Raw genomic sequence first — 14,148 nt, 5'->3', positions numbered from 1 at the left:
TCTGTATGTTAGCATTTGGTTCATTATAAATTACATCCATGTCATGTACTGTATACTATTCTTAAAAATATTTGTCCCGGAGTCATTAATTATTCTAACTGATTTCTGCTGAGGAGTATCCATACAGTAAGGTGCTTTGTTATTTATCCTAACTAACTAACTATGCATCATGATCAGAGAGAGCATTTGTTACTGGGTAAACAGTTATTTTCTTACTTTGACATTCACCAAAGAAAACATTATCAGTTAAGATTCTACTATCTTTATCCACCCATGTTGGAAAAATCTACATTGAAGTCACCACAGACAATTAACTGCTTGCTGCTATCTGATAGCACAGCAGGGAGACCAGATATCTCATAATTAATTCAAAATTTTCCAGTAGGATCTATATACAGTTACAATTAAAAGTGAACTATTTTTCAGCATTAATTCACAAGTACACACTTTTGTGTGCTGATCATACAAAACCTACTTGTCTCAGTGTTTTTGAACTTGTATTCTGTCTTAATGTATGTAACAACTCCTTTCCTGTGTCATTTCTGCACGAGTAAACTGCATAAGTGTAATCTAATCCTGCTGTTAAGTGGTGCTCAGACAGGCACAGAATGTCTGTGTTTTCAGACCTCTCTAAGTTTTCCAATAAGAGAAGAAGTCTTCTGCTTTATTAATCAGTCCTCTAATATTTTAATGAAATAAGCTGACTTTACCTTTCTGTGCAGTATTAAACATTTTGTGTTGCTCTTCTGTTATTTTCAATTCTTTCAAAACAGAATGCCTGATTCCAGATTCTAACCTAAAAAAGGTGCCACTTTGACACCATTAACAACAGGAATCTTGCTATGTGTGATAGTGGCCCCTTATATATTACATGAAAGAAGCTTAGCCAATCTATCATTCCCTCTCCCATTCAGGTGTAGGCCATGTCTAGTATATTCCAGTCGCCTAATTGTAGCAATTGACACTGCACTCACACGAGATTTCATTTCAACCAGCAGTAGCCTGCTTAAGACTGTCCACACGGCTCACAGCATTGTTTACCTGGAGCTGGTCATGGCACTGCGAGACTTCCACAAAACTCACATTTGTGTGTGTAGTTGCTACTGCACTTTCATCCAAGTCACCCCTCATGCTGTAATTACGGTTCTTAGCCAGGCTATTCAGTGCTACACCAACTGTAATAACCTGATCTTTCGCAAAATTTTTACTACTCTTACGTACATGGCACCTTCGCCTTAGTAGGCACATCAGCCAAAAATAGCAACCGAAGATCAATTGTCATTTTCGAAGTAGATCTTTTTCTACACATTTGTTAATTAATTTATTTGTTGTCATTCTGCAAACACAAAAAAGCAGTTGTTCCCGTACGACATCATATGGTATTAAAAAGACGGCTCTTATGCACTGCAGTAATACGAATCTGTAAGTCAGTGAACCCTGTAAAAGTAATTTGTTATAGTGCATTTTTACGATAGTTTATACTACCGTTTAAAACCAGATGAAACGTATCTAGCACTCACAACCTGCCGTTGCTTGACGATCTCATAGAAGCATAGATAACGTTATTTTGACCATAAAAGCATTGTCTCTGATGTCTACGATGATATTGATGTTTTCTCAATCTTACCTTGGTACAATCTTTGTTTCTGTCGTAGGTGTAAGTAGTAATTTTATATACAAAGTGTGCGGGTTAAAGTATTTCCGAAGGAAGAGGTATTTTTACGGCGTCAAAATTTGTCGAAAAAAAGGAGAGAAGGCAATGCCTGTGGTAAGTTCCCAACAAGCAGTAAACACGACATCGTGGTGGTACATTGTTTATGTTTTAGTGAGGGCTGCTCTTGACAGATATACGTTGCGTCCGTATAAACTCTTCTTACGCGCTGCTGTTAAATGTTTCCTCTTTCAGTCTTGTTGACTACTAACTGTGAAGAAAATAGTAGAACGTGATCTGAAAATTCCTGTAGTTTTTTTATATAAATAGGCCAGTTGTTTACAATATTATGCGGTTGACAGTCAGATGCTGAATGTGATTTAAGTCACGCATTCGCTTCGCATGAGTGTGTCTTCCATAGAGTGAACATCAGATCCACGCTTCAGAAAATCCAACAACTTATAGCATCGCCATGAATTACTTTGGTATAAACGTTCACACACAATGGATTGCCTATTCACACGGAGAACTTGGATACTATATCATAAACTGCCTGCCAACAGATAGTGTCATATTTACTTTACCTCATGCAAGCTATCGCAAACCCATATTATAATTATGCAGTACCTCCACATTTTTTCTCTATGATTTAATGTATTTTGTGTCTGTTATCATTACGTCTTGTTGTTGTCATTTATAAACTACCATATGCTGTTTATTTTTAAATAACTCAGTTTTATTGTCAGATGTACTCCCGACCATATATAATATTTTCTGTATGGTATTTATGTCAGTTACTTATTGGAACATTCCATGGTTCATAATTGCAGTTTCTTGTTATGATGTGGAATTCTCAACAAAAAATATGGCAACATGCTGACTATGTACAGGATTGTTTTAAACAGTTTTATTTTTATCTGTGTAGTGGAAGGTATTATCTCGAAGTTTTTTTTTTCAATCTCACCTCAAAAACAGCAGGAAAACTCACAAATAGTACAATTTCTTTCACTTGGCCTCAGTGTGCACAGAAAGGAGCGAGATATATAGCCATAAAAACTTAGAACTAAATATGAAGTGAAGTAGAAAATAAGATCAAATCAACTGCCATACCATTCACAGTGATTTGCAGAGTAAGTTGTAGATGCAGCATAACAAAAAAATTCTCTGTAGTGGGAGGAGCTGTTTTAAAGTTCTGCACACAAATGCAGCAAATAACTGTGAGGATCATTGTATTCCTTAAACCACTGAGTAGGTGGTCGAAAGTTATGTGCCATACTCATTATGCCACACTGAGGCCACGTGAGCGAAATTGTTATTTTTGAATGTTATTGTTTTTGAGGTGAGAGTAGTTGACAACGGAGTTAATGAGGGAGTAAGTAGTCTGAGGCTGTTGTAATTATCCAAAGTGTTAAAAAGGTGTCTGCATGAGATTCTATCATAGTACCACGCATTATCCTTATTAGCCCTGGACACTCCTGCACACCGGCCAGGGCGGCTGAGCGGTTCTAGGTGCTACAGTCTGGAACTGCGCGACCTCTGCGGTCGCAGGTTCGAGTCCTGCCTCGGGCATGGATGTGTGTGATGTCCTTAGGTTAGTTAGGTTTAAGTAGTTCTAAGTTCTAGGGGACTGATGACCTTAGCAGTTAAGTCCCATAGTGCTCAGAGCCACTCCTGCACAACAACCACTTTTTTCCTCAGTTAAGAATTAGACCAGAATATGATGCCATAAGACATTAGTGAGTGAAGATAGGACAAGTTTGTCAATTTTTTACATTTGCATCTCCAAAATCTACTGTTTTCCATAAGCCAAAGTTACAGAACTGAGGTGGTTAAGGTGGTCTGTAACATGTGACTTATATTTCAGATGCTTATCGATATCAGCACCTAAGCATTTAGAATATTCTGTTTCATTTATTGATTTACACCCCCCCCCCCCCCAACACACACACACACACACACACACACACACACACACACACACACACACACACACCACACACAGAGATATTTTTTTAATGGTGTAATCAGCTGTTCTGCAGTATACATAGAGCCCCAGGAGGAATGCTCAACTTTCAGGGATATGACAGGAATGATCATTCAAAGCATGAAAGTGAAGTAAAGATAGGCTCGAAAATGTGTATCTTAAGAGCTGTCGACACTTTTTCATCGTTATGAGTCTGCTCATGGGTCTGAAAGTATGCATTTGAGAGCCTATGTTCACTACACTTTTTTGCTTTGAATTATTGTTCCCCTGTCATATCTCTGAATATTGACAATTCCTGCTGGGACACTCTGTAGAATTACATTTATTTTTTTATGCAAGTTCAGTGAGGCCATTTCTAGAGAACTAGTTGTTAATTTCCTAGAAAATATATTTAGCTTTTCAAGCAACAAAGTTTCTCCATTAAGTGTGATTATAATGCTTGCATTGATGTAAAGGACAACTAGATCTGTTTGTTTTCTGGTAGGTGATGGACCCAGTTTTGATCCCTGTTGATTACCTGTAGTGTGATTAGCCACTATTCTAAAGATGGTGCTTTGTTGTGTATAACCCCTGTTTCTACATACAACACATTGTATCCTTTTAGTTTGGCAGTATGCACTCCAGTTACCAGTAAAATCTCTGATACCACAATATTTAAACTTCTGTGAGAGAACATTGTGAACTGCACAGTCAAATGCATTTTGGCAAGTTACAAGAAATACCATTTGACAATATTTTGCCATTTGGATTTCATATAATGCAATCCATGAAATGAAAAATTGCATGTTCTATGGCAAGAGCCTGTTGAAATCCAAACTTAGACTTATCTTACTTTGAGAGTGGTGTGTTATGGTTCCTGCAGACATAATCTTTTCCAATATCTTCAAGGAAGTGGGCAGTAATAAGTCTAGTTGTTAATTTCCATATTAGAGCTCATTTTAGTTCCGTCAGTATGTACTGTACTTACTTGATTCACCGCCAGTTGGCCCAATTGAAGGAAGGTGACGTTGACTTCGGTGTTTGTGTTGACATGCGACTCATTGCTCTACAGTACTAGCATCAAGCACATCAGTACGTAGCATCAACAGGTTAGTGTTCATCACGAACGTGGTTTTGCAGTCAGTGCAATGTTTACAAATGCGGAGGTGGCAGATGCCGATTTGATGTATGGATTAGCACAGGGCAATAGCCGTGGCGCGGTACGTTTGTATCGAGACAGATTTCCAGAACCAAGGTGTCCCTACAGGAAGACGTTCGAAGCAATTGATCGGTGTCTTAGGGAGCACGGAACATTTCAGCCTATGACTCGTGACTGGGGAAGACCTAGAACGAGGACACCGGCAATGGACGAGGCAATTCTTCGTGCAGCTGACGATAACCCTAATGTCAGCGTCAGAGAAGTTGCTTCTGTACAAGGTAACGTTGACCACGACACTGTATGGAGAGTGCTACGGGAGAACCAGTTGTTTCCGTACCATGTACAGTGTGTGCAGGCACTATCGGCAGCTGATTGGCCTCCACGGGTACGCTTCTGCGAATGGTTCATTCAACAATGTGTCAATCCTCATTTCAGTGTAAATGTTCTCTTTACAGATGAGGCTTCATTCCAACGTGATCAAATTGTAAATTTTCACAATCAACATGTGTGGGCTGACGAGAATCTGCACGCAATTGTGCAATCATGTCATCAACACAGATTTTCTGTGAACATTTGGGCAGGCATTGTTGGTGATGTCTTGATTGGGCCCCATGTTCTTCCACCTAAGCTCAATGGAGCACGTTATCATGATTTCATACGGGATACTCTTCCTGTGCTGCTAGAACATATGCCTTTACAAGTACGACACACCATGTGGTTCATGCACGATGGAGCTCCTGCACATTTCAGTCGAAGTGTTCGTACGCTTCTCAACAACAGATTCGGTGACCGATGGATTGTTAGAGGTGGACCAATTCCATGGCCTCCACGCTCTCCTGACCTCAACCCTCTTGACTTTCATTTATGGGGGCATTTGAAATCTCTTGTCTACGCAACCCCGGTACCAAATGTAGAGACTCTTTGTGCTTGTATTGTGGACAGCTGTGATACAATACACCATTCTACAGGGCTGCATCAGCGCATCAGGGATTCCATGCGACAGAGGGTGGATGCATGTATCCTCGCTAACGGAGGACATTTTGAACATTCCCTGTAACAAAGTGTTTGAAGTCACGCTGGTACATTCTGTTGCTGTGTGTTTCCATTCCATAATTAATGTGATTTGAAGAGAAGTAATAAAATGAGCTCTAACATGGCAAGTAAGCGTTTCCGGACACATGTCCACATAACATATTTTCTTTCTTTGTGTGTGAGGAATGTTTCCTGAAAGTTTGGCCGTACCTTTTTGTAACACCCTGTATATTTAGTGTCAGGTTCTCATAGCATAGGTGGTAGTGGTCAAGGCTGCTCAGCCTTTGGCTCGATTTCAATCCTTACTACTGGCCCATGTCCAGTTTTTCTATAGCTCTCTTGTTCAGTTTTAGGAAACCAAACAAAGGACATGTCTGGTGACTCTGTCTCTGGCAGGCTGCTTGAATTTGCATGCGCAATGGCCCGATTGGCTAACTTCAATGCTAATGAACTTAGAAACAGTGCAATGTATCAAACTTTTTTTCTTACAGCTTGTTTCTCAGTGCAAACTACACTCCAACAGCATTATAAGCTTTTCAGACTGTTTCTGATTGCTCTCTAAATTTAATTTTACTACCTGAATTATTATGTTCAGACATCAGGCTTTCCTAGCTGTTGAAGACCTGTAGAAATCCATCTATAAATGCATTAAATTGTGTGATGGAAAGTCCTGGTAGAATGTGAAAAAATGTGGAGCAAGGGTAACAACTCAGGGAACAGTAGAAATGTTATCAATTACAGGCACTAAAACGAGACTTGGAACTTTACTAGCTTTTGAATTTGGACTTCACGTACAGTCAGCTTCATGTAAGAGTTTTGTGGTACACTGTTTTCCATGACACCAAGTCATTGCTATCAGGCAGGTTATTAAGTGTGACTAGTTATTCTTTGTGGTCAGATAGATCATTCGCAACTGAATAAATACTTTTTTTATTTTTTTAAATTGGTTGTGTGTTGTTGTAGAGAGAGACCAAGAGAAAATGCACTAAGCAGATTCAGAAGGATGTAGGTTGCAGTAGATACTCGAAGATGAAGAAGTTTGCCAGGATAGAGTAGTACGGAGAACTGCACCAAACCAGTCTCTGTACTGAAGACCACAACAAAAACCTGTTCACGTAAAACAAAACAAAACAAAAAAGTGTCTGTCAGTATACTGACTTCCTGTGTAATTCTGGTGGGAAAATTAACGTAACTCAGATTATAAGTGTTAAGTGACATTTCCAAATTCTTTATCTGAGTATTTCCAAAAATTAATATTAAGAACTCCACAGACTACTACATGCTTTTACCTGCTAGTTGGTATAGTAATGATTCAACTTTTTGCAACAGGGAGAGGTCCCCAGCAGTGGGACAGACTTCCTGAAACAATCTTTATGGTGATGTATTTTAAGATCACAGGTATCACACACTGCAGCCATTCACCCTTGTGGGCCCTCATTTGTGAGTAATCAATGAAAAGAAATTTCAGAATTTTGCGTGACACTCAGTAGTGTTAAAGAAGCAATATCACATAAATGGAACGTGTGATGTAATGGATGGGTAAGGCCTTCACTTACAGGAGGTTGTGGATTTGAATCTCATTAGCTGCTTTACATTTTTTAAATCTTTAAAAAATTAATTTGATTGTTATGTTTTTTAACGTAATTGGTTTAAATTGTTGTTGTTGTGGTCTTCAGTCCTGAGACTGGTTTGATGCAGCTCTCCATGCTACTCTATCCTGTGCAAGCTTCTTCATCTCCCAGTACCTACTGCAACCTACATCCTTCTGAATCTGCTTAGTGTATTCATCTCTTGGTCTCCCTCTACGATTTTTACCCTCCACGCTGCCCTCCAATGCTAAATTTGTGATCCCTTATGCCTCAAAACGTGTCCTACCAACCGATCCCTTCTTCTAGTCATGTTGTGCCACAAACTTCTCTTCTCGCCAATCCTGTTCAATACCTCCTCGTTAGTTACGTGATCTACCCACCTTATCTTCAGCATTCTTCTGTAGCACCACATTTCGAAAGCTTCTATTCTCTTCTTGTCCATACTAGTTATCGTCCATGTTTCTCTTCCATACATGGCTACACTCCATACAAATACTTTCAGAAAAAACTTCCTGACATTTAAATCAATACTCGATGTTAACAAATTTCTCTTCTTCAGAAACGATTTCCTTGCCATTGTCAGTCTACATTTTATATCCTCTCTACTTCGACCATCATCAGTTATTTTACTCCCTAAATAGCAAAACTCCTTTACTACTTTAAGTATCTCATTTCCTAATTTAATTCCCTCAGCATCGCCCGATTTAATTTGACTACATTCCATTATCCTCGTTTTGCTTTTGTTGATGTTCATCTTATATCCTCCTTTCAGTACACTGTCCATTCCGTTCAACTGCTCTTCCAAGTCCTTTGCTGTCTCTGACAGAATTACAATGTCATCGGCGAACCTCAAAGTTTTTACTTCTTCTCCATGAATTTTAATACCTACTCCGAATTTTTCTTTTGTTTCCTTTACTGCTTGCTCAATATACAGATTGAATAACATTGGGGAGAGGCTACAACCCTGTCTCACTCCTTTCCCAACACTGCTTCCCTTTCATGCCCCTCGACTCTTATAATTGCCATCTGGTTTCTGTACAAATTGTAAATAGCCTTTCGCTCCCTGTATTTTACCCCTGCCACCTTTAGAATGTGAAAGAGAGTATTCCAGTCAACATTGTCAAAAGCTTTCTCTAAGTCTACAAATGCTAGAAACGTAGGTTTGCCTTTTCTTAATCTTTCTTCTAAGATAAGTCGTAAGGTTAGTATTGCCTCACGTGTTCCAACATTTCTACGGAATCCAAACTGATCTTCCCCGAGGTCCGCTTCTACCAGTTTTTCCATTCGTCTGTAAAGAATTCGCGTTAGTATTTTGCAGCTGTGACTTATTAAACTGATAGTTCGGTAATTTTCACATCTGTCAACACCTGCTTTCTTTGGGATTGGAATTATTATATTCTTCTTGAAATCTGAGGGAATTTCACCTGTCTCATACATCTTGCTCATCAGATGGTAGAGTTTCGTCAGGACTGGCTCTCCCAAGGCCGTCAGTAGTTCTAATGGAATGTTGTCTACTCCTGGGGCCTTGTTTCGACTCAGGTCTTTCAGTGCTCTGTCAAACTCTTCACGCAGTATCGTATCTCCCATTTCATCTTCATCTACATCCTCTTCCATTTCCATAATATTGTCCTCAAGTACATCGCCCTTGTATAAACCCTCTATATACTCCTTCCACCTTTCTGCCTTCCCTTCTTTGCTTAGAACTGGGTTGCCATCTGAGCTCTTGATATTCATACAAGTGGTTCTCTTCTCTCCAAAGGTCTCTTTAATTTTCCTGTAGGCAGTATCTATCTTACCCCTAGTGAGACAAGCCTCTACATCCTTACATTTGTCCTCTAGCCATCCCTGCTTAGCCATTTTGCACTTCCTGTCGATCTCATTTTTGAGACGTTTGTATTACTTTTTGCCTGCTTCATTTACTGCATTTTTATATTTTCTCCTTTCATCAATTAAATTCAATATTTCTTCTGTTACCCAAGGGTTTCTATTAGCCCTCGTCTTTTTACCTACTTGATCGTCTGCTGCTTTCACTACTTCATCCCTCAGAGCTACCCATTCTTCTTCTACTGCATTTCTTTCCCCCATTCCTGTTAATTGTTCCCTTATGCTCTCCCTGAAACTCTGTACAACCTCTGGTTCTTTCAGTTTATCCAGGTCCCATCTCCTTAAATTCCCACCTTTTTGCAGTTTCTTTAGTTTCAATCTGCAGCTCATAACCAAGATATTGTGGTCAGAATCCATATCTGCCTCTGGAAATGTCTTACAATTTAAAACCTGGTTCCTAAATCTCTGTCTTACCATTATATAATCTATCTGATACCTTTTAGTATGTCCAGGATTCTTCCAGGTATACAACCTTCTTTTATGATTCTTGAACCAAGTGTTAGCCATGATTAAGTTATGCTCTGTGCAAAATTCTACAAGGCGGCTTCCTCTTTCATTTCTTCCCCCCAATCCATATTCACCTACTATGTTTCCTTCTCTCCCTTTTCCTACACTCGAATTCCACTCACCCATGACTATTAAATTTTTGTCTCCCTTCACTACCTGAATAATATCTTTTATCTCGTCATACATTTCATCAATTTCTTCATCATCTGCAGAGCTAGTTGGCATATAAACTTGTACTACTGTAGTAGGCATGGGTTTTGTGTCTATCTTGGCCACAATAATGCGTTCACTATGCTGTTTGTAGTAGCTAACCTGCACTCCTATTTTTTATTCATTATTAAACCTACTCCTGCATTACCTCTATTTGATTTTGTATTTATAACCCTGTAATCACCTGACCAAAAGTCTTGTTCCTCCTGCCACCGAACTTCACTAATTCCCACTATATCTAACTTTAACCTATCCATTTCCATTTTTAAATTTTCTAACCTACCTGCCCGATTAAGGGATCTGACATTCCACGCTCCGATCCGTAGAACGCCAGTTTTCTTTCTCCTGATAAGGACGTCCTCTTGAGTAGTCCCCTCCCGGAGATCCGAATGGGGGGCTATTTTACCTCCGGAATATTTTACCCAAGAGGACACCATCATCATTTAATCGTACAGTAAAGCTGCATGTCCTCGGGAAAAATTAGGGCTGTAGTTTCCCCTTGCTTTCAGCCGTTCGCAGTACCAGCACAGCAAGGCCGTTTTGTTTAATGTTACAAGGCCAGATCAGTCAATCAACCAGACTGTTGCCCCTGCAACTACTGAAAAGGCTGCTGCCCCTCTTCAGGAACCACGCATTTGTGTGGCCTCTCAACAGATACCCCTCCGTTGTGGTTGCACCTACGGTACGGCCATCTGTATCGCTGAGGCACGCAAGCCTCCCCACCAACGGCAAGGTCCATGGTTCATGGGGGGGTTGGTTTAAATATAAAATTTTTATTCTATTCCTTTTTCAGATCATTTTAGTCACCATATGAACTTTCTCATTTTTTTTTTCATCTTTTGTCTAAATCAATCTTTTTCCACTTGGAATTTTTGTGAATGTGAGTTTAATTATATTTATCTATTGTAATATTGAAGTATTTGAAAATAGAGCCATTTGTTAAAAAACAAAAGACAAAATAATCTATTAATATTGACTGTAAAATTGTATCAAAAATTATTTTCATTACAGGATGTGCATAATTTTCTTGCGGTAATCATCATACAAACATTCACAACATAGCCTAAATTGCTATTTCACTATAGACAAAATAACGCCTCTGAAGATTTAAACAAAAGAGGTATTGCCAGTAAAACAACATTCAAGCAAAATGAAGAATAGGAATAACAAATGCAATAACAAGTACAACTAAAATAGGGTGATAAAATGAAAAAAAAAATCAAATTTAACAGATAACATTAATTAAAATCTCACAAACAAAAATCTCAAGTAGAAAAAGAATGATAGGAAGGAAAATGAGAGCAATTGAGGAAGTTGATGTGATGATTAAAATGATGTGATGAAGGAACAGAAATAAATAAGGCATTTAAACCAATTAATTGAATAAAAGTGATAGTGATAGTCATTTCCATAGATATTAAAAATATGAAGTTGCGAGATTCAAACCTACAATCTCCTGCATGTGAAGGCCTTACCCTATGCATTACACTACACAGCCAGTCCATACAACACCACTGTTTGAACGCTGTTGAGCATCACGCAAAATTTAAAAAAAAAAAAATTCTGGCTATCGCTCGCAAATGGGAGCCCACCGGGGTGAATGGCTGCAAGGTGTGTCACTTGGTATCTTAATCTAAATTACTGTATTCAGAAAAGTCGATCGCACTGCTGAGGAATTCTCCTTGTGCGAATATTTCAAAATTTTCCAGGGCTGATCTGTATACCGTAATAATTAAAGTGTCTCTTTTAATTTATACCAGCAGTTTAAAAGCCCAGGCTCCTTATTGTTGAACTAAGCAGAAACTTTATCAGTTAAATTTAACTTGGTGTTATTTTTAACATGCATGATAAATCTTCCCTTCACCATATTTTTTCAGTAGAAATAGGCTGCTAATTTATAGTGCACTATGTTTATCATGTGTGTTCCTGTATTTACATGGTACTCAGACAGAAATAACACACAAACTTCCTTTAGACATTTTAGAACATGTAACCAAACAAAAAGTTCATTAACTTAATATTTTAGTCCTTGTACATTCTGATGCGTTACAGTAAGCTTATTTAAACAGAGTTTCTTTAGTGAAAATAAATATAACAATTGGATAGAGAAAAAAATCTACTCACCAAGCAGCAGCAGAGCAACACACATATAAAGGTATTAAAATTTGCAAGATTTCAAATCAAGTGGCTCCACCTTCTGGTAGAAGAATTGGAGAGGAAGGAAAAGGTGTGAAAGAAAAGGACTGGTGTGGTTTAGGAAATGGAGAGAGCTTGTTGCCAAGAATCTTGGGTCAGGGGAGACTTCCCAGACAGGATGAGAAGGAAATACTGGTTGTTGGTGACTGCACTCGACGAGATTTGAAATCCTGAGAGCTTATCGGTGGAAAGATGCTGTAATACATAAGACAGAGTTACTGACAAAACATTGTGCATGAGTGAGTAATAGCGGAAAGCTAAGTGCATTGACTGTGATAGATGTGGGGGCGGGGAAGGATAGACACATCAGAAAACAAATGATATAGTAAACTAAAATGGAGTGAAGAAAGAGTAGTTAATGAGATATAGTGCTGAGACAGAAGAAATTAATGTAAATTAAGGCCAGGTGGGTGGCGAGAAGCGAGGACATAGTGTAACACCATTTCCCTCTTGTGGAATTCTGAAAAACTGCTGTCTGGGGGCAAGAATCCAGGTGGCACGTGTGGTGAAACAGACGCAAAGCTCATGACTGCCATGTTGTAGAGCATGCTCTGCAACAATATATTGTGTCTTGCCAGTATACAGCCAAGACTAGGGCCATTCATCCTAACTGATAGCTTGGTGGTGGTCATGCCAATGTAAAAGGCCAAACAGTTTTTACATAACAACTGGTACACCTGTGTCTCATTCCATGGTGGCTTTTCCTTTGATAGTATATGCTTTGCCAGTTACAGAACTGGTATAGGTGGTGATAGGAGGGTGCATGCATATCTTACAGCTGGTCTGTCACAGGAGTAGGAGCAGTGAGGTAGGGAAATGAGTGAAGAAGGAACATAGAGTCTAACAAGGATATTGTGGAGATTGGGAGAGCAATGAAAAGGTATTCAAGCTGTGGTGAACAAAATGTTGGTCAGAATGGAACTTATTTGAGGGCATGATTTTAGGAACAAGGCTTTGACTTCCTAAAACCATGCCCTGAAATTATGAGGTCGTTTATGTCTGATCTTTTGCCCGCCACACCTAGAATAGCTTTTCGTCGCCCTCACAATCTCGTCCCCCTCCCCAGGGGCTTATGGTTCTTTTGTGAGTTAATGCATGGCGCACACAGTGTCCCAAGCTATTACGGCCCATTCTTCCTTCCTGGGCTGCATTTCCTTCCTCGCTGTCTCCTCCTCCTCCTCCTCCTCCTCCTCCTCCTCCTCTCTTGGTGTTCTTACTTATGCTGACTCATGAGACAGGCTAGTCCTCCTGATAGTAAGAATACTTTGGACTGCAGTAGCAGGTCTCTTGGAATCATGAATAACAGTGTTTTTCTGGTGATAAAGAGGAAGGAGGGGACATTTGATAAAGTGCCATCCATTTATATCCATAAGGGTTTGGAAGGCCTTGCTGCAACATCAAAATCTTTAAAACGATTGCGTAATGGATCATTGTTGGTCGAAACTATTAGGTCAAACCAGGTAGACCTTCTTAAGAGATCGCAGAAACTGGATGACTATGATATCATTATTGAGATACCCACCTCTCTCAGCTCCAGTAAGGGCGTTGTCACATGCTGCTGAGATATCATGGACATGGACATAGCAGAACTGAAGCAAGATTGGGCATCCCAGGGAATAGTCAATGTGGAGCAGCGAATATGCAGGAATAATGGAGCAACTGAAAAGACTGCCACATTCATTGTCACATTCAATTCTCCAATACTGCCAAACATGTTGGAGGGGGGGTGGGGGTGTCTTTCAACTTAAATGTCCGGCCTCACATTCCAAATCCTATGCGGTGCTATAAATGCCAGCATTTTGCCCATACAACCATGAGTTGTGGTGGTGAAGCGTTCTGCAGAAACTGTGGAAAGCCGCTTATGGTGCTGGGACCGACTGCCCGTCTCCAGCGATCTGCATCAACTGCTCTGGGAACCATCCAGTCTGGAGCTGAGACTGCCCTGTTTTTGCTGAAG

The 14,148-nt window shown here is 39.6% G+C and overlaps 1 protein-coding gene across 3 annotated transcripts in view; it reads left to right on the top strand.

The window, feature by feature from the left end:
* The first annotated feature begins 1,619 nt into the window (after window positions 1-1,619).
* Window positions 1,620-14,148, top strand: part of LOC124605361 (golgin subfamily A member 7) — a 96,138-nt gene continuing 83,609 nt past the window's right edge. For all 3 annotated transcript variants that reach the window (XR_006978637.1, XM_047136987.1, XM_047136989.1), the window contains exon 1: window positions 1,620-1,768. Coding sequence is in view for 2 of the 3 variants with exons in the window: in XM_047136987.1 (XP_046992943.1) it covers window positions 1,760-1,768 (9 nt within the window). In the remaining variant the exon portion in view is untranslated. The remainder of the gene's footprint in view (window positions 1,769-14,148) is intronic.

The sequence above is a fragment of the Schistocerca americana genome, chromosome 3 (genome assembly GCF_021461395.2).
Source record: "Schistocerca americana isolate TAMUIC-IGC-003095 chromosome 3, iqSchAmer2.1, whole genome shotgun sequence".
Classification (NCBI taxonomy): Eukaryota; Metazoa; Arthropoda; class Insecta; order Orthoptera; family Acrididae; genus Schistocerca; species Schistocerca americana.
The sequence above is the reverse complement of the archived record's forward strand: the minus strand, read 5'-3'. Positions and strand labels throughout refer to the sequence as shown.